Raw genomic sequence first — 22,137 nt, forward strand, 5'->3', positions numbered from 1 at the left:
TACTCTCACACCCCCTGGCAAAGGAAGGAAATTAAAGTAATAATGCGGCCTTCTTTTTTTGATGTGCCCCCCAATTACCCACCCATTTAGAATGTCTGCCTCAGTGCCTTTCTAAATCCATGTCAAGAGCTAAGGAAACATACCTTCTCTAGAATCTGGACCACAGCTTTCAGCACATCAGCCCTTGCTCAGAAACCTTCATGTGGCTGCTTGTTGCTGAGAGGATAAAACGCATTCTTCATACCCAGGACCCAAAGCACTCTACAGACGGAGATAAATCTGCCCTTTATAAATGCTCATTTTCCTCCTTCACCATCTTGCTCAAGGTGAAGTGTATGAGACCTGGATTCATATCTTGGCTTAGCAATTTACTGACTGTGTCACCTTGGGCAAGTTATTTAACCTGAGCTTCAAAAACAGTGTACAGGAATGATCTAGCTTTGACCTTGACATACGGTCAATAAATATTATCCTGCTGTGTCAGTGATATAAAAGATGGTGTTTTAGAGAGGATTAGAACATAAACCAAAAAAAGAAAAAAAAAGGTGTAATTGGTCAAATCTTTTTATAAAGGGGTCTGACCATATGTACCACATATAAAATGCACATAACCTTTCACCCAGAAATCCCACTTTACTCGACCTACCCTAAATGGTAATTGAGTAAGTGGAAAAATATGTAATCATAGAGATTTTCATTACAACACTGTCTGTAATAGCAAAAAATTCAGAAGCAATCCAAGTGGCAATTAGGAATGGACCAAGAAAATTACATAAACAGACACTATCTCCAGGTGATGAGAATTTTTCCTTTTTTTTCCAGAATTGGTTAATATTTTTTACAAGGCACATATATCATTTTTTTTCTAGAATCAAAGTGACTGTTGAAAGATAACTTTTAAAAAACACACAAAGGAAAATAGTTCCTAAAGGATGTTTTCCCTGGATTCTCAGTGCTAATTATCATTTTACATATCACAGGTGAAGTTTTAGTTCATCTTTTAAGACTAGCCAATAGCTCAAATATCTGGAAAAATTAACACTAAAATGAAGCAGATGAAAAGACCTTTTGGGGGGCATAAAATTAGACAATTCCATCCTTTTACTGCTTCTATGTACAAAGAAAAGAACTCTATTCTCTGGCCACGGCTTTTACACTTAATCCCAAAAATCTATGTCCTATGTGAAGCTCTTGCCATGAGAGACTAACAGATAAAAATGAGTGGGTAGTTCAGAGCAAGCCCACCTCTGATGCTAATAAGACTTGACATTCACACTCATACAGTAGACTACTGCGGCATCCTAGAATTATCACTATAAGATCAAAGTTATGGGCAGCAGTAATGATATGAACAAGTGTTAGGGCTTAAGAATGGATTTTAGATTTTTGGTTTATAGTTATTTGGGCTTCAGGGCTTTACTATTTCCACTAAAGTAATAAGTGCATAATAAAAAAGTCAAACCATACAAAACAAAAAACAGAAAATTATCCTCTGAAAGCACAGTTCACAGCAACTATTATTGTTAACGTTCAGTGTTTGTGATATTTTGCTTTTGTCTTTAAACCTATCTCAAAGGAATTAATGATTTCTCACCCATTATACAGCAAAAATTAAGAAGTATGTTAATATTAAGTGCTGACAATGTTGTAAGGAAATGAACACTCTCATGTACTGTTGATGAGAGTGTAAATTAGTGTATCAACACATTGGAAGGCAATGTGACAGAATCTATGTTATGGACTGCATGTCTGTGTCCCCCACAAATTCATATGTTGAAACCTTAACCCACAATGGGGCCGTATTAGGAGATGGGGCCTTTGGGAGGTAATTAGGTTTACATGAGGTCATGAGGGTGGAGCCCCCATGATGGGATTAGTGTCCTCATAAGAGACAGAGACTAGAGCTCACTCTCTCCATTGTATGAAGATACAAGGGGAACACGGCCGTCTGCAAACCAGGAAGAGGGTCTCCACTAGACACTGAATATGCCCGTGCCTAGATCTTGAAGTTCCCAGCCTCCAGAATTGTGAGAAATTAATGTTTGTTGTTTAAGCCACCCAGTCTATGGTATTCTTATTATAGCAGCCCAAACTAAGATACTACATGAACCAAAAATATGCATGCTCTGAGAACCAGCCACATAACTTTTTTTAATTGAGATATAATTCACATACCATAAAATTCACTCTTTTAAGGTAGACAATTCAGTGTGGTTTAGTATATACAGAGTTGTGCAAGTATCAACACTAATTCCAGAACATTTTCATCACCTCAGAAAAGAAACTCCATACCCATCGGCAGTCACTCTTCACTCTCATCTCCCCAAAGCCTGTGGCAACCACTAATCTACTTTCTATCTCCATGGATTTGCCCACTCTGGACATTTCAAATAAATGGACTCATACAATATGTGGCCTGTTGTAAATGGCTTCTTTCACTTAGCATGATATTGCCAAGGTTTGTCCATGTGGTAGCATGAATCAGCATTCCATTCCTTTTCATGGCTGAATAATATTCCATTCTATGGATATACTACATTCAGTTATATATTCAGCAGTTGATGGACACTGGCTTGTTTCTACATTCTAGCTACTACAATGCTGCTATGAACATTTTTATATATTTTGTGTGGACATATCTTTTCATTTCTCTTAGATATCTACCTAGAAGTAGAATTCCTGGGTCAGATGGTAACTCTATCTTTAACTTTCTGAGGAACTGACAAACTGTGTCTCACAGCAGCTTCACCATGTTACATTCCCATCAATAATGTATTTCTCCATATCCACACATGCACTCGTTATTGTGTCTTTTTTATTATAGCCATCCTAGTAGGTGTGAAGTGGTGTCACATTATGTTTTGATTTGCATTTCCCTAATGACTAATGGTGTTTAACAGCTTTTCATATACTTCTTGGCAACTTGTATATCTTCTTTAGAGAAAAATCTATTGAAATATTTTGTCCATTTGTTCTTTTTTAAGTAACAAAGGAGACAAGAAAAGCTTCATCTCTCTCTGCTGTACCCCTTTTAATAAAATGATTTGTTATGTAAAATTTGGATTCAGTCAAAAGGTCGCAGTTAAGGACCAGGAAGGCCACATGTTTCCCTAAGGCTGCAGGTCCCCCACCCCGCCCCTTTAAATTAATTTTATATTTTGAGTCCAGCTACGCTTTTTATATGTGGATAACCAGTTGTCCCAGCACCATCTGTTGAAACAAACATTCTTTTCCCATTGAAGTGTCTTGTAATATAACTTTAAAAATCTACATAAAATGTTCTATAGCTTAATTGTCACAGGGGTGACACAACTGTATTGTGTTTGTCAAAACTCATAGAACTGTACACTAAGAATAGTAAATTTTCCTGTATGTAAATCATATCTCAATAAACCTGACACTTGAAAATTCTACTTTAGAGAAACACATACAGCATAAGCGGTCATATACAAGAAACATATGCTTCACAAATATTGTAATATAGCCTGTAATAAAGACAAACTAAATACCATCTGAATGTCTACCAAAAAGGAAGTAACTAAATAAAATGTAGTCTAGCCATAGGATTGAATTATATGCAATAGTTCAAAGAATAAGCTAGATTTATATATATCAAATGGATAAAGCCAAGAAACATTCTATTAAGTAAAAAAAAAGAGAAGTGAACAATAATTTACACAGCATGAAATCATGTATGTAAAGAAGACATACAAAACCATACTACACAGGGACTATAAGTACATTTGTAATATCTAAAGGTATCTATTAAAGGTCTGGAAGAATATTCAGCAAAGTGATAACATTTCAATGCCCCTGGAGAGGGTGAAAAGATACCAGAATTGGAGAGTGGTCAGAGAGGAGTTGAGCTTTGCCATTTTTCCCCCAAAGAAAAATATATTCATTAATTACTTGTGTGATTAAAAAAATAACAATGTGGAATGTAAGTTGTAAACAGAGATCTCAAGTATAGAATCATAGTTTTTTAATACATGTGCTCATGTGTCCATCCCTACAGCCAACACACACATACACACAAACACACACAGAGATGATCTTACCAATTTGGATTTTCCACACTTTCCTGGAAGACAGATTCTTCCTTCATGGATGCATACTGTGTCCACGTAAGGCAGTGACTCCGTATAGCCATGTTTCTCTCCTGAGGATTGAGCCATGATTCCTCTTCTAACTGGATATTAGGTACTTTTAAAATGCTCACCTGTCCAACAGAGGGAGGATGGCTTTCTCAGTTTAGGAAGAACAGGCTACATAAGGACAGCATCCAGAGTCGTTTTCAGTCTTGGATAATTAAGAGGACAAGTGATCCTGATATTCAGATGATGGTTCACCAATAGCTGTAAGTTTTTAATAATCAAACACACTATGACCTTACTAAGTGCTGGTGAGGACATGCAAATGGCCCAGGATTTATGCAGGTTGTACAGTCCCTGGCCTGATTTCCCTAACTGCTAAACACTAAGCAAATTATCAGCCTCCTTCGTGTCTCCTCTACGGCTGGTTATGGCCTTCTTAAATTGATGGATTTTAATTGAGCCCACTTACAGGCTCATATGCAGGACAACATCAGGTAAAATATATTCTTCATTTTAAACTCTGTCTAATACCTAGAAATGTATGGTTTCCTACATGGAGAAGACATGGAAAACTACAAAGGCAGGATTGTACAAGTCACAGGTATGCTTAAATTATTTAAGTGTTGAGATACAAGACAAAGTTGAATGCCTTTTTAAATAATAGATTCAAAGTGTGTATATAGGGCGAAGGCAGGGTACACACTCTGGAAAAACACAGTGAGACTTTGCTGCTACAGTGCAACATGTTTTACCATCTGGAAAATAACAGAAAGTTCAATTTCATTGTCCTATCAGCTTTATTACACAAAAGAATGTCTTTTAATCTATGATAAGGAAGAGATGGAAGCTGCCATTTGTTCTACATGCAGCATAGCAATTTAATTTGCAAGCTAATTGGCAGGAGCCAAGCAGGGTTCCCCATCACACACAGGATCTCTTCCGGACTGAAACCACCAGATGAGACATTTTTAAAAGTGCATATCAAGATTCCTTCCCCTTACTACCTAATAATTCTGAAAGGGCTCACATTGCTAATCCCTTTATGGTTCTAGCAATGCGAGTACAAATTTCCACTCACCTTTTTCCAACAAAGAATCACCAGTGTGCTTAAGGGTATCAAAGAGAGAAAACAATTTGCTATCATGAAGATTTCATCATCAACAATATTACTTTACAAAAACACACACAAAAAGACTTACAAGGAGTAGTGAGAACATTATACTCCCAGAAATAACTGTTACCTTTGATAGTGAATTAGAAACTGACACTTTTATCTTCCTTACTAAAGAACAGACTAAATATTTACAATCTGCCCACTTCTGATCATTCTTACCTAAGAGTCATTTCTAACCATGAACAGATTAGAAAAGATAGTCACTTCATGCAAAATGCCGAAAGTATCTTTAAAAAAACTGTAGAACATCTCTATGTCTGTTAAGAGCCCCTCACAAGAGATAGAGGAAAAGTATCTCCAGTGGCATCTGCCAAAACCGAGGCTGGGTACGAAAGAGTCCTCTCCCTGTGAAGGGCTAGGAGGTAAGAGAAGTGGGAAAGTTCTATCGCTCTTCTACATCAGAAAATGCCGTCTCTTTCCATAACTATTAAAAATGACTCAATGTTCTCTTACTCTAATTAAATTTTAAAACAAACTTACCTTCCTTAAAATTTCTGGAACCACGTTCTGACAAACTGCAATCCTCTTTCTATAGATAACCCCGGTTGATTCATCTAAAAAAGAAACATTTTACACTCAAAAAAAATTAAGGAAATGTATTCTTTTCTTGATGTCAATAAAACTTTTAAAGTCGATCTCAACTTTATGTAGAATTCCTAGAGAAAATGTTTAACTCAAAACTCAGTCTCTCTGACCACTCTGTGGGCCAAATCACAGACATTCGTTACCGGTGATCAAGGAGTAAGACTAAAACAGTAACTCACAACACACATTCTAAAATCAAGGATAGAAGAATAATAAATTGTTCATGGCTCTGGACTATCAATGTCAATGCTCTAATGACAATGGCCAAAGTGCTTCCTGCTCAACTCCAAAAACAGAGTTTTAACAAAAAGAGGGAGAATCTGATTCTGCCACCATCAGTACCAAACTTTTAAGCACAGATTTCTGACTATAAAATTTAGGCCTATAATTAATTATATAAGCCATATTCTTCTCACATAAGGAAGTTCATGTCCTATAACTGGAACCATTCTGTTTTGGAGCAAAGTTTCCAGAACTGAACCAGGGATATAAAAAACATAATAAATATGAATTAAGAGGCCGGGCTCGGTGGCTCACGCCTGTAATCCTAGCACTCTGGGAGGCCGAGGCGGGAGGATCACTTGAGGTCAGGAGTTTGAGACCAGCCTGAGCAAGACCGAGATCCCATCTCTACTAAAAATAGAAAGAAATGATCTGGACAGCTAAAAATATATATAGAAAAAATTAGCCGGGCATGGTGGCGCATGCCTGTAGTCCCATCCACTTACTCGGGAGGCTGAGGCAGGATTGCTTAAGCCCATGAGCTAGCAGTTGCAGTGAGCTAGGCTGATGCCACGGCACTCTAGCCCAGGCAACAGAGCGAGACTCTGTATCAAAAAAAAAAAAAAAAAAAAGTTTAAAAAAAAATATATGAGTTAAGAAAAAGGGAGACAGAGGCAGAGAAAAGGACAAACTTTGTGAAGGATAAACATTTGCTCTGTGAATTACTGTGACTCAGCCACTCCACTTCAGGGTTGCTCAAAGCTCTGGCTATAGTAGTCCCAACCCCTGGTGCAAACACTCCGACTGCCCAGAAGCTGCTGATAGGGCACAAGACCCTCTGCCCGTTGACACTCCCTGTGACCTTCTCATCCAATGTTTGCCACACACATACCTAAAATGGGTTAGCTACTCCCAGAGGCAAAGATGCCCCTGACAAGGATAGAAATTATAAACATTCCTGTTCAGAATATGCACAGTGTTCTCTCATTTGATCTTCACAACAACCTAAAACTAAGATTATTTTCCCATTTGACAGATGAAGAAATTGAGTCTCCAAAAAGTTAGATCATGAAGGTAGTAACAAAATGAAGACTTGAAATCAGATTTGTCTGATCCCAAATAACAAGTTCCTCCCACACTGAGTGAGAAAATGTTTTTTAAAACATATTTATATATTCATAGTTACAGAAGTACAGAAAATACACACACAAGCAAAAGACAGTTTTATGTTTACCAAGCACAGAGAGGGCTTCAGAGTGGCGTAACAGACAGTAGCATCTCATGATTTCTAAGAAGGCTGAAGAGAACATTGGGCCTGGGCCTGGGTGTCTCCAAAGGTTTGTACATTGATTCTGTACATTGTCATAGTTTCCTGCCTTGCCCAGTTCTCAAGTTCAAACATAGACAATGCTTCTGCTGGAGATGGGGATGACAGAGGACAGTAGAGACTCCTACGCTCTAGCTCGGAGGTCAGTAAACATTTTCAGTGAAGGATTAGATGGTAAATAATTTAGGTTTTGTGGGTCATCAAGTCTCTTTCCCAACTATTCAACTCTGCCGTTGCAGTGAGGAAGCAGCCATAGGTAACAGGTAAACAAATGGGTGTGGCTAGGAAGTAAAATTTATTTACTAAAACAGGTAGCAAGAGCCATAGTTTGTCAACCCCTGCTCTTGTCAACGCAGAATCACATTGCCAAGGACGGTTACGATCCCGTAATCTAATTGCGCTGTGGTCATATCCCACATACGTGCTATTAATTCACATCTATTTTGCCATCTCCAAAATGATACACGAATATATCATAGGAATAGAGCCAAGTGACCTTGGGCAAGTTACTTAACCTCTCTGTACCTCAGTTTCTTCATTAAGTAGGAGTAATCTAATACCTATTTCATACATTGTTCTGAACATTAAATGAGTTAATAAAACTGGCACACATAAGTGCTCAAAAATATTGGCTGTTACAATTATATGTAGCTCAGTGTTGTCATCAATTATTAATTTAGAAAGTGACAAGAGCATATGAGGCAGGGTTTTACTACTATAAATGCTGGTGCTTTTTAATAACCTAGTAGCCCACACACACACGTGCACACAAACAAACCTCTTTGCAAAAATCAGTATCACTTATTATCATTGAAATGAGGGTACAATCAGAGAACTTACCTCTTTTTTCCTCCACAATTTTTACAGAGATGACATTTTTATCCATGGGGTTGGGGTACTAAATAAAAACATATAAAGAAGAATTACCATTCAAAGCGAATTATTTAGTAGTAACCTCAGCCATTTGCAGAGCCAGTAAATATTTTCCAAGCAACCTCTAAATAAAGGCCAGTTTTCAATGAAGGGTCTTAATTATACTATTTGAGTCTAGATAAGTGAGATGCCATCATCATCTAAACTTGAATAAAATCTGGGGGAAATCTTCTTTAGATACAACCTAGCTCTGGGTGGTGAGGAGGGATAAGGTTAAGCTAATTAATAAATAATAATACTATTAATATTGAAGCAGCCTAACATAAATCATGTGCATTCTTTGTGCCAGGCATTGTGCTAAATAGCTTTACTTGCACAATCTTGTCTAAACACAACAGCCTAGCCTCTTTATTATACCTGGGCTGCATGATGTCATTATCCACATTTTTCAGAAATGAAAACTGAATGAAGATTGGATTGCTTAGGGTCACCCAGCTGGCTCCTGGTAGAGTCAGGAAATTAAACCAGACCTGTTCAATACAAAGTGAATTTCTTCACTATGGTCCTATACCATTGCCTGGTGGCTGGGTTAGCATCACAGGAGAATAATCATAGAAGTATGCTATGACAGGCACATAGGAGGTGCTCAATAAATATTTCATTTGTTGATTCAATTACCCTGAAAGACAATATAGATGTGACATGGTTGATAATAGCTACCACTTTTGTCCTAGGCAATTTACATACATTAGCTCAGTTAATTTTCAAAACTATTCCGTGAGGTATGCATTATTTTTTTTCATCTCATATACGAGAAATAAGGCTCAGATAAATTAAGTAATTTTCCCAGCTAATGAGTGATGTATCTAGGGGTAATGTAATTTATCCCCAGATATTTTCTGTCTGCCTCCAAAGCCTGTCCCATGTAACCTACCACCAAATCACCTGAAAATTAATCTAACCCAAAGCTTTCCAATACTCAGATGTGAAAAGACAGACTTAGGGAGCAGAAGTGACTTCCTCAAAGCCATGGGGCAAGGTGGCTGCTGTCCCAAGCCTGCTGAGCTCCCCTGGGCTCTTTTCCACAAGGTTTACTGCTTTATCGTGTGATTAAATCCAAAAAGAAAATCAGAGGGAAGTCTTATCCAGGACATCGCACGGTTCTGAGCAGAAGGCAAAAGCAGCAGACAGACCGAGGGGCAGGAGGAGGGGGGTCCTTCCCTTGAAGAACTTGAGCTTTAAGTTTTCTGAACTCTGGGAGATGGAATACAAAACTCTGTGAGTGTGGATCACCCCCACCCCACAGCAGCTGCACACACCCATGTGTATGTGCATGTGTGTATGTGTGTGTGTGCGCACACAAGAGATTGCTTGATTTTCAGCGAAAAGCGTCCATCATTTTCACACATTCCTAAAGATATCAGTGACCCAAAAATACACCAGATTAGCACCTAAGCTCTACAAGGGCAGGAATATTATCTATTTTAGCTACTCCTGTGTCTCCACCAACCAGCAGTATCTGACACATAGTAGGCACTCTAAACATTTGCTGAATGAATGAATGATTTGGAATATAAACCTCAAGGACCTCAGGGATCCATATGGAAAACACAACTTCCTCCATTCAGGAACCAATCTGTGAAGAGAGCAGTGGGCTCAGTCTCCAGCACCCTCCGCACCCCACCCTGCTCCATGTCGGCAAACCCTGTCACCCACACCTCCACTCTGGCAACTGCAATCTTGAAAAATAATGAAAAAACATAGCTTTCTAAAATGTATTTTATTCATTCATTTTCTTTTTTTTTTTAATTTTTTTCTTTCTTTTTTATTATTTTTTCCCACTGCCCTCCCTCAATTCATTCATTTTCACTCTAGAAAGAAATGTTCACTGTTTTCTTGAAGTCTGGCCCTTCAAAGATACATGTCCAGTGAAGAGCGTCAGGTTTAGATATTCTGCTCCACAGCAAAGGAGGTTTTTACTGACACCACCCTCGAAGCAAGGGAGAGACCTGAGACTCACACAGGTCCCACGAATTCTGTGTGTATGTGTGTAAATTATAGCCTGCACACTAATGTAAAATGGGATTATTTCCCTTACTGCTGTTCTAGTTTGTTCATTGTAGATCCATAAATACATCCTGGCTGGTTATTATAAATATACTGTAAGTTGTAGGAAGATTACTAAACTAAATTATAAAAGAGGTTGGAAATGTCATCACCAGAGAGTCATAGTAATAAAAGTTTTCAAGTTCTGATCACTCCACTAAGCTGTCAGTGAAATTCTTAAAGATGATAAACTCAAACACTTCACACTTATATAATTGTGGAGTTGAATGGACATGAGCCTCAAGTTTCCATACAAGAATGGTAAAAGAAATTAGGGGTTTATTTGTAATAGCTAAATACCATGATGTGAGTCACCTATCATAATGTTTTTAAAATTAAAGATTTATTGAACTGAGGCTCCCCCTACCTGGCATTACTTGAAATGATCTGACGCCATCTTGTGGTAATTTGAATATTCATGTTTTAATTCATGAAACTGAAAAAGGGTTGAAAGAGGGAAAGCTGCTCAGAGAAGGCCAAGAACACAAACACCAACCTGGGAAGACAGGAAGCAGGTGGCCAGGTTTTTCTGGACACCCTTTCAAACACAGTGTGACTGTGAGATTGATCAAGCTAGCTCAGAACCAAACTCATCAAAGACGTACTGAGGATCTGCTGTGTCTGCCCAGGACACTGTATTAGAAGAGACTGCCACACACACAAGCTCATTCAGTCCTCCCCAAAGCAAGGAAACCTATCAAAAATTATTACACAGATACAGAGTATTATAGAGATACAGAGTATTTTTGTTAAAAACATAATGGCATAAGGACTGCAGACAAGCTGGGTCACACTGGAATTCTCCAATCCCCATTTCACAATAGAGATTCTCATGGAAGCAACGTGGTCTGAGGATGCAGATATCTGCCAAAAGCCCTTGTCTCCCTTGTGTCTGGCTCAGCGGATCACAAACTGCAGTGTGCATAAGAATGATCCCACAGGAAAGCATTCATATGACATATATGCTATAGCTTATGAGAGATGTAAGGGATTTTTCAAGGTACATCTGATTTCATTTTGAACTTCCCTATGGTTTTCACTTTCTTCACAGAATGTGTAAACTTACTGCTTTCCCTTTGCCCAAGATATGAGTCTGTTGCAAACACGACTGTATATATTATATGTATGTAACAGTCTACCAAGGGTAAAATGTAAATTCTCTGAAAGCCGTCATATCCCCTTATTTCATGTATTTTTTAACATGTCAAAAGGTAAGAAGCCAAAAACTGCACAATATGGAGGGAAAAAAGAAAATGTACATAAAACAAATGTAACAATAAAAGTGAGAAAGAAGCCAAGAAAGAGTCCATCTAATTACAGAAATAATATTCAATATATTTATGGGAGGAGCTTCATGAAGATATGGCATTTACCTTTCTTTTATGCTGAGGGGGAAAAAATCCATAAGCTTTCAGAAAGTCTGCTCTTAAGAGTAAGGAGTTATTAAAATATCAACTTTCCGGCCGGGCGCGGTGGCTCACGCCTGTAATCCTAGCCCTCTGGGAGGCCGAGGCGGGCGGATCCTTTGAGCTCAGGAGTTCGAGACCAGCCTGAGCAAGAGCGAGACCCCGTCTCTACTAAAAATAGAAAGAAATTATACGGACAGCTAAAAATATATATAGAAAAATTAGCTGGGCATGGTGGCGCATGCCTGTAGTCCCAGCTACTTGGGAGGCTGAGGCAGGAGGATCACTTGAGCCCAGGAGTTTGAGATTGCTGTGAGCTAGGCTGACGCCACGGCACTCTAGCCCGGGCAACAGAGTGAGACTCTGTCTCAAAAAAAAAAATAATAATAAAAAAAAAATAAAAATAAAAAAAATAAAATATCAACTTTCCAAAAAGCTCAAAAGTCGATGCCTGTCTTTTATAACACATTAATTCCCCCACCCCCCAAAAAGTCAATGACATTCAAAGGAGTCACTGCCTACCAACTTTCAACAGGGGTTACCCGAGAGAGCTCAAGGAAGCAGGGAAGCTGACAGATCTGTCTGATGAGTCCTACCAAGAAGGCAAAGAAGACCTAAAATGTCTGATACATTAACATGCCTGTTTTATAAGCATTAAAGGAATCTGCTACCCAAGCTGCTTGCAAACATGTACATGCAAAGAGATGGGGCTATAGCCAGCCTGAGCAAGAGCGAGTCCCCGTCTCTACTAAAAAAAATAGAAAGAAATGGTCTGGACAACTAAAAATATGTAGAAAAAATTAGCCAGGCATAGTGGCGCAAGCCTGTAGTCCCAGCTACTCAGGAGGCTGAGGCAGGAGGATTACTTGAGCCCAGGAGTTTGAGGTTGCTGTGAGCTAGGCTGATGCCATGGCACTCTAGCCTGGACAACAGAGTAAAATCCTGTCTCAAAAAAAAAAAAAGAGAGAGAGAGAGAGATGGGGCTGCTGAAAAGAGATCGGGTGTTCAGTGGTACAAAGAAATCATTGTGGACTATGCTAAATCCCTCTTATGAGCTCCAGGCAATTGTCTGTCTCAGAACATAAGCAAAGTTGATTTTCTATCAAGGTGAAATGAGCTATCAGCTAAACAAAATCTCAATGATCAAGGACAAAACATGTAATTCAGAAGGTAAGTTGAATGGCTATTCACTGGTCTTTCAGAACCAATGAAGGTTCTGAAATGAAGGATGATGAAATAGAAAGAACGAAAGACCAATGATCAAGACATGCAGACCACAGACCACGATGCTGCCACCTGTGAAGCCAGGGCAGTGAACCACCAAGAGATCGTCAAAGGTCCTTCTGGTCAGAATAAGCGATGATTCTAAACAAAGGCCAACCAACAGCGCATCGGCACATCAACCTCTCTCTTTTAAAAATGTCTAATAATCAGCAATGGCATAGTGCAGTTTTTTGAAAGGATAGTTTATCATTGTAACACAAAGGAAAATCCTCTTATCTCAACAGTAAATGCATGCATAAACCCAATGCAGTTAAAGATACAATCAATGACTACAAATAACTGACCTGCACGCTTCAAAACCACCACGGTCTAGAAAGACAAAGAAAGACTGAGGAACTGTCCCACGTTGGAGGACACTAAGACATGACAACTAAATGCAATGTGGGATCTTGGGATGGATCCCAGACTGGAAAAGGGATATTAGTAGACAACTGCCAAAATCTTAATAGGGTCTACAGCAGGGGTGGGGAAACTTTCCATGTTGGAAGGCCACATTCATTTAGCTGTAATCAAATTAGGCCACATTCAAAAAACTTCAATTAGATATACTTAAAAATGTACATTATTTTGTAAAAATCTAACTGCTACATACTTAATAATTCCAAAAAATGAAAACTATTTGTTAATTTTAAAGTTAACTAACCTTTTAATGACTTTGTTTTGTCTGTTTTTTGTTGGAAAGCATTTGAATATTTGGTTGCAGATGGAGGTCTACAGTTTCAGTTGATCCTCTACATGGGTATCAGTCATGGGTGACCTTAAAGATGTCTTGATTTGGGTTAGGAAGGAGAACGCAGATTTGCAGCAATAAGTGGTCCAAAAGCAAGAAAGCATTTTTCAGGTATGTTGCCAAAGGCATGGGTATTCTACACATGTTTTCCATATTTCAGTTGGATCTTTCTTAGCATCGATGACTTTAAAATGTCATCCACTGAGAGCTCAATCAATTCCATCTGTAGTTCTTTAGGTGCCTTGGTGATATCAACTAGGTGAAGCTGAAATGTTAATTTGAATGTGATATCATGATTCTCAAAGTTAGTGAACCTTTCATTTTATTCTCCAATTAATAGGTCTATAACAGCTGCATATTCTTCAAATGATTTGCATATATCATCCTGTTCATTAATGACCTTTGCTAACTGAGGAAAATGTTCATCCAAAATTTCCTTTTGAAGTAGATGCGTTTTGAAAAAAGATAGCTTTTTTCGAAATGCTTGGAATTTTTGCCACGTACCATAAGTAGACTTAGTCTTACCTTGCAAAGAAATAGTCAAGTTGTTTTGATTTGACATGATATCACACAGAAATGCTGCATTCTTATAAAAATCTTCTTTCAATAATTCACATTGCTGATTCTGTTCTTCATAAAATGTAGCTGTCTGTTCTCACAGAAATAAAATTTTGGCTAATACCTATCCCTGCAATACCCAACACACTCTGGAATGATAGGGCAAATCCACACTGAATACCTCATCATTCAACTTTAGCCTGTTAAGAAAATGAGGATACTGTGTTGCATTTACACAAATATAGTTAATAATACTTATAACTTGTTGCAAAGTGTCACTTAAAATAGTAGCTTTAGCACAGAGATTTTGCTGATGCAAGATACAATGAAAAGAAATGAGAGCATCTGGATCTGTTAATACTTTTTTTATCTGTGCAATAAACCCTTCATGTTTTCCTGTCATGAAAGGTGCTCCATCTGTACATACTCACTAAATTTCCCAAATTCAGTCCAACTTCACAACATTTATCTTGAAAGTTGTTGAAGATATCTATTCCCTGTGTTCTGTTCACAGGAGTGCCCAACACGAATAACTCTTCACAGCAAAGAAAATCTTCTGTTATGGCCCAAATGAAGTATAAAGCTGGCACGGAGTTAGTAGTATCTGTTGATTCATCCAAAGCGATTGAATAGTACTGAATAATACATATTAATACATTATTTATTTTTCTTTTACAGTATTCCATGAAATTGTTCTGTTAAGTTGAAGGCTAATTCATGCTGCCAATCAGTTTTCCTTGAAAGAGGCAGCTGTTTGTATTATACTTTGAAACATTATTGGGGTCTAAGCATCCTACAACTTCAACAACGCATTCTTTCATAATTTCTACATCACTTCCTGAGTATATAAGCTACTTTATAAGTTGCTTCATTGGCATTATTTCCAGGTCTTATTGCTGCTTGCAAGAACTGTCTTTGATTTTGCTTTTCATCTTTTAATTTCTGCAATATAACCTTTCACACCTCTCCCTCTAATTTAAAATATTTGTGGTTCTTATAAGTGCTATAATGCTGATGAGCATTGAATTTCTTTAATGTTCATATTGCAGCATCACAAAGCAAGCAAATCATCTTATCTTTAGGAGAAACAAGATAATATTGCAATTCCCAATCCTCATTTAAAAATCTGTTTTCTTCCCTCAGTGTTCTCTTGGTCTTCTTTGACATGAGGGGCCATTAAGCAAACAGAATTAAAAAATACTATTGAGCTGTGTAACTATTCACAAATTCCACTTCAAACAGAAACACAGTGCATCGTTGTCAAAAGCTGGTAACAGACGGGCGTACTCAACCCCCATAAACTCTCACCCACCAGCCTCGTGCGGTAGTGGTGCCAGTCAGGCAGGGGAAGTTAGAACTAAATCATGAGCATAGTAGCCATCAATTTAGCCCTTCTGGCTTACTAATGTTCTAATTATGCCGGTCAGTCTGGGAAGATTATTTCAATAAAACTTTATTTTATTCTTTGGTATTTCAAATACGTTTATTTTAAAAATAAAATAAAAATATAAAAAATGAACAAAAGTGCATTAATAAAAAATAAAAGGATTTGTTTTGTAAAATTTGGATTCAGTCAAAAGGTTGCACTTAAGGACCTAGAAGGCCATATGTTCCCCATGCCTGTCTATAGGTTAGTTAATAGCATTGTATGAATGTTAATTTCCTGGTTTTAAATATTACACTGTGGTTTAGGGAACCTGGGAAAAAGTATGTGGGAATTCTTTGTTTTGGGAACGTTTTATAAGTCAAATTATTTCTAAATAAAGAATTAATAAATAAAAAACAAAATTAAAATAAAGACACAGAATGTTGAAAAACAGAATGCATTTTAGAGTCCAAGATATTTGAACTTGAAATTCATCTGTGAGAGTCTTGGACAAATCAGTTTAATCTGCCTTTGTTTCTTCATCTGTAAAATGAGCATAAATACTTAGCTCAAAGAGTTGTTACAGGAATTAAGAGATCAAATTTTAGTAAAGTATAATATAGCATTGTGCAGGTATCAATAAACATAGCTGGCTTTGCTACTAAACAACAAATCAACTTTTGAAAAGTTAAAATGTCAAGACTTTATTTTTTATCTTGTAATTTACTGTGGTGTGGCATCAAGTATATCACTGGCATCTATCTGCAATCCAAAAATGTTTAAATGATTAAAAATTATTAGAAGATAATATTTCTGATTTTTCTAGACTAATAAAAACTCGCAAGCTCATACTTAACCCATTCAGAATTTGTTTAAGAGACTCCCTAACACTTTGCTCCACACTAGCACCAGGGAGAGGGTTGCAGTGGAGAAGTTAGAGTGCGAGAGAGAATATTTACTTTAAAAAAAAAAAAAGACAACAAATAAGTATTTTAAAAGCTTTCATAGATTTATAATTAAAATATGAATCTTGCCCCATTCTATATATCTGCCATATGCCCCTGACAAAGCCTTCATCACAAAAATCTGTATATTTCCCTCTATCCCCCTTGACAATGAGTTCTTTGAGGACAAGGCCATGTTTTATTTATCTTTGCATCTCCCGAAGCAAAGCAATGCAGACTTATAATGAATGTCTATTGGTTAGTAGACATACAAGGAATGTATAACTATTAGTACTTGGATAGTTAAAAATCTTCTATCTTTTATACACTGATTAAGCTACAACCTCCACTAGATAAGTGTCTAAGTACACTTTAAAATTATTTAAATGGCATTTAGAAAATACTCATAATTCAAATGTGTACCTTTATTGATGCATACTCTCACCTTTATTACTCCAATTTAATAAAGATTTCTGCAGACTACCTCTCTCAACTTTTTGTTTTCAGACTCATAGAATAAATGCAGTAAATCATCATCATCATTATTATTCAACAAGTACTTTTAAAGCAACTGACATTAAGGTAGGTATATCATATGTAACTGTATGCATTATCCAATTTAACTTCTCCAACTACCCCAGAAGATAGTTATTAGTATTTTTACTTTGCAGATGAGGAAAGTGAGGCATAGAAAAATGAACTGACCTGTCCAACCTCACAGGGCTAGCAGCGCTCCTTCCCCGTCTCCCCGCCCCATCTGATGACTGAGCCCATGTTCTGCACGTCTGCACCATTCTCCTTCATGTCATGCCTAATCTTCTAGCAGCACTGAAGACAGGAAGATAAAAGCGAAGAAAGACTAGTACAGCATGTGGAAAACAAAAAACCATTATGTTAAACTAGGCCTACGGTTTATCAAATCATTTATTTCAGAAATGCAGGTTCACCCCCAAATACTTCTAGAGCTCTGCAGGGAGAGATGTTCCACACACATATCAGATTTGCAAGGGAGAAAAGACAGGATCAGAAATGGAAACATTATTAATTACCCAATCAACTTTCTACTCTAAATGGAAATAGCCATTCATAAATCCCCTTTATGAGCTTAAGGGTAAACATTCAAACCATTTCATTCAGCACATCAGGCTCCCAGCCAGAATAAATAACACCCAGGGTCAGTCTGTTGAAGCAAAGAAATTATTTTAATCTGTCCATTTTATTACAGTACCCAAAGTAAGGACATGTTCTGAACTCTACACTGACTTTAGTCTGAAATTACATAGGGCTTCTCCCCAGCAGAGCATGTTTCATTCATTCACTCAACAAAGATTTGCTGAGTACCTACTATGTTCCAGGATCTCCTGGGGTACTTGTGATACATCAGAAACAGATGACAAAAATCATTACCCACAAAGCTCACACTCTATTCACAATGACTCTTTGCCTATAACATGAAAAGAAAATCAACCTGAATAACTCTATGGTAAGAAAACCTTAACCTCTCTGGCCTCATTTAAATATAAACAAGAAAATCCAGTCAACACAATGGCTCTCTGGGTCCTTTTTAATGACTTTAAATTTCAAGTAGATGAAATTTAAGAAGTTCTTTCTGAAGCCAGCTCATAAAAGGCAAGCCCATGAAAAAGGCCTATGCAATTTCCCAGAGAAGACCTGTCTTCTACACTGCAACATTCATCTATACAATTTTATGTTCTCCTTGTAGACAATTTTAAGTAAAAGGAAGAAAACAACTGGAAGTGATGAGAGCTAAAAAGCTAAGTCATATAAAGGAGGAAACCAAAATATATTCTATAGTTCTTGGAAAGTGCACAGTTTAACATCCAATGAATAAACCATTTTGGGTTTCATAGCACTGCTCCATGAAGAGTTCACTGAGAAATACTACATTCCATGAACAAAGAGTATTGTATTGTTTGTTTTCAAGGTGCCACTTAGCTTTGAAAGCATGCAGCTAATATTTTGCCTGTGGTATCTAACAGGCAGATGTAAGAAGAGCAAACATTCTTCAGGTTTTAAAAATAGTAGTATATTATAACTCGGAAGGCAAGTCCTAACATACCAAAATCCATAGCTCAGTAGATTCGATTTAAAATAGAACTTCCTCATTGCTAAAGCAACTTCAAACATACCATCGTGCAAAATCAGATTAAATGCTTCCCAGAGATCCTCATATGATTGTCCCTTCTGCCAAATGCTTTTCTTTCAAAAAAATACATACAGACCAAAAGAAAAATAAAAGCATATTTTGCCAAAGAGACAATTCTTACTACCTTAGGCTTATAAAAAGCTATGCTCTTCAAACTGTTACACATTTAATATTCTCACAACAACCCTGGGAGGTGGGTGGAGTACATGGCATTACCATTTCACAGATGAGAAATTAGGGCTGCCTTATGCAGTTATACATGATGCTCACTGCACAAGGGCTCCCCATCAAGTGGGCCAGTTAGCCACGGGCTACATCCACCTGCAAGAAGAAGCATCTTTTCTAATTTGCATAAATAGCCCCATTTATTTTCCACTAGCCCTGTGTACTGTGAGCTCATTGTATAGACCCCCTAAATGATGCCTTTTCTAATTGGCACAAGGACACAACATAGGACAGTGAAGACTGTTTCCTACAGCCACCCAACCTAACAGTGAAAGCACAAGGATCAGAATCCAGCTGCACTGGCTTCCAGTTCATGGCTTTAAATAAAAAAAGGTGAGAATTCACACAGCAGATGATTTATTGACAGCTTATAAACAGTCACATTGCTCCTCCCAGAGAATCTTTGAAGGTTTGTTTGGTGAATGAATAGAAAGAAAGGAAGTGTAGTGTCATCCATGGTGTTAACAATGTCCCCATTGCTAGACCTTCAGTCTGCAAATGTTTGTCTCTCCTTTCCCCAGTCTTGTCTTTCAAAATGTCCTCCTCAGTTCTTATTCACTAACTGCCAGGCATATTGCTAAGTATTTTATAAGAATTATACCAGATTCTGACTGAATGCAGCTACGTAAGTGACCTCAGCTATACCGCATGGCACACAAAAACCAACCAGATAAGCTTAGTCAACTCACAGAATCATGAGAATTAAAAGCCTGTCATTGGTTTAAGCCACTGAGTTTTGGGGTGATTTGTTACATAGCAATAGATAACTTAAACATTCTATGGTCTCACCCTGATACACATCAAAGCTATACCTTTATATGAGGCACAATGGGTCCAACTCAGATAAGTAAACCCTAAGAGAAGACGGTGGACAAAAGGAAACTGAGATTGATTAAAGAGCACAACAAAGTTGATTCTGAAATTTTAATCCCTCAGTAATCATCTCAGTGCCTATTATGTGCAATGCAGCACGGCCTGGTGGTTAAGGGTGTAGGCTTTGGATTCAGATGTGCTGAAATCCTGGCTCTCCTACCTGCTAGCTGTAAGAGCTTGAGAACGGTGCTTAGACTTCTCTGATCCTCAGTTCCTCTACACTGTGCACTGGAAGTCAATCACAACTGCTTCCTTAGGCTGCTAGGAGGAGCAAACATGATAAAGTCCGGCAAGCACACACACACCTGGCTTGCCTAGGAAACTCCTATTCATGCGTCAGCCGTCAGTTCACAAACGCCACTTCTTCAGGGAAGCCTTTCCTAAGACCACCCTGCTGGACTTCAGCAGGCCTCCCTGCTACACTCAACACCATGTATTTTCCTCACACACAAAATCAATTGGAATTATGCATTCATGTGTTCTTCATTTATTAGTGTCAGTCTCACCCACTAAAGACCATCATACAGACCCCATGAGAAGAGGGTCTGTCTGTGGCGCCCTCCTATGGTTTTCTAGCACCTAGCACAGAGCCTGGCACACAGAAGATAAGTATTATCTATAATAGAATAAATGAAAGAAAACCATTTACCAGAAGCTGACATGTGCCAAGTACTCTATAAATGAGAGGTTGGCATTGTGCTACGTGCTTCTGCAGGAGTAAGTCCTGCCTTAAAAAAGCTTAGAGTCCAGTGGGGGAACAAGGTACAGAAGTAACCATCTGCCCCTGTAGCTGGTCAGCAAGACCTAGACAGAGTGCCCTGAGAATTGTGAGAAGGCAGAGATAGCCTCTTGATGATGACAATCCAGACTCTCCAAAGGAGCCAATCCTAACAAAATATGGGTGTTGGCTGTTACTTTTTGGGCCCAGAAGCCTGGCCTAAGGCTAAGTCTACATCAGATCCATAATTCATTCTTTCATTCATTTATTCATTCATCAGATTTTTGAGTCCCGAGTACTAGGCCCTATTCTAGATACTGAAGATCATGAACAATATCAACAAGCTGACATTCCCTCAAAAAAAGGCCTCCATAGCAATGCCATGTTAACCAGTGTCCTACTCACTCCTCTCTGACCAGGGCCTCCAACTGTGTCACCTCCTCTAACGGAAGCCAGGCCTTTTCATTTAACAAATGACCTTCATCTCCCCAGCATCTCCCTTAGTTTGGCTTCCAGGTTGCATATGGAGTTCAATGTCCAGTGGCTGCTGCCCAAGGCAAATTGCAATTTTTGCAAATCTGGCTTAAGAATGTGAAAGCTGAAAGGGAACCTAAAAGACACACCTTCGTGTTACAGATGCAGAAGAAACTAAGGCCTGGAGAGAGGACCCATGGCCAAAGTCACCCATAAAACTAAACATAGAGCTAGACCAGAGTCCAGGGGTCCCACCTCCCAGGACTGGGCGCTTTCGATTTTTCAAAGAAATTTTCCATTTTCCTGTTATCACAAGCCACGGTCCCAGGTGCAGCCCTTGGCATGAAAGAGGGCCACTGAGTATTTGAGGCCGGGGTTCGATGTCTATATTGAAATTAGTTGTAGTAGTACAAACAACATCAATAATATTTTTTTAGAGAGCCCTTACTAACATCAGTCTCTGTGAGAAAAGAAAAACAGCTCAGAGCAGTCTGAACTATGTGAAGTATGTCAGGTAACCAAAATTTATCAGGCCCAGAGAGACTTCGGTCACACACACCCTCCATGCCTGGTGGCAACTGCGGCCTCGCCCATCACCTCCAGTCCCTGGACTTTGTGACACAGAAAACAATGTAGAGGCCAATCAATAGCTTGTGTTATTTTAAGGTAAATTATCAGTCAACAACTTAGCAACTGCCTCATCTTTCCCTTTAAAGACTGTAACTCTGTAACTGCTGCTAATCAGAGCCGTATTCCCAGCAACCTGGATCTATGCTCGGGGTTGCAGTCCTCAAACTTGGCCCAAATAAACTCTCTCCTTACATTAATTCTGCCTGTTTTTTTTCCTTTAGGTCGACAGCTGCGATAAGCACTTTATATGAATTATCTCATTTGAATCCTCACAACCCCCCTGTGAGCTGGTACTATCATTTTCCGCATAGTAGGTGACAAAATTAAGGTACAGAAGGGTAAGTGACCCGCGCAGCTGTTTGATAAGCGAGAAAGTGGTGG

At 38.3% G+C, this 22,137-nt stretch overlaps 1 protein-coding gene across 6 annotated transcripts in view; it reads right to left on the reverse strand.

Annotated features, from left to right (window-relative positions):
- The window catches only part of PRELID2 (PRELI domain containing 2), a 65,626-nt gene that overhangs the window by 42,530 nt on the left and 959 nt on the right, over window positions 1-22,137 (reverse strand). For 3 of the 6 annotated variants that reach the window (XM_045551112.1, XM_045551114.1, XM_045551107.1), the window contains exons 2-4: window positions 8,243-8,300; window positions 5,749-5,822; window positions 4,059-4,219 (exon numbers count right to left, since the gene is read on the reverse strand). In XM_045551112.1, coding sequence (XP_045407068.1) covers window positions 4,059-4,219; window positions 5,749-5,822; window positions 8,243-8,288 — 281 coding nt within the window. In that variant the 5' untranslated portion in view covers window positions 8,289-8,300. Of the gene's footprint in view, window positions 1-4,058; window positions 4,220-5,748; window positions 5,823-8,242; window positions 8,301-17,374; window positions 17,498-20,094; window positions 20,171-22,137 lie in introns of those variants that run through there. The other 3 variants (XM_045551108.1, XM_045551111.1, XM_045551113.1) reach the window with 2 other exon arrangements.

The sequence above is a fragment of the Lemur catta genome, chromosome 5 (assembly GCF_020740605.2).
Source record: "Lemur catta isolate mLemCat1 chromosome 5, mLemCat1.pri, whole genome shotgun sequence".
Classification (NCBI taxonomy): domain Eukaryota; kingdom Metazoa; phylum Chordata; class Mammalia; order Primates; family Lemuridae; genus Lemur; species Lemur catta.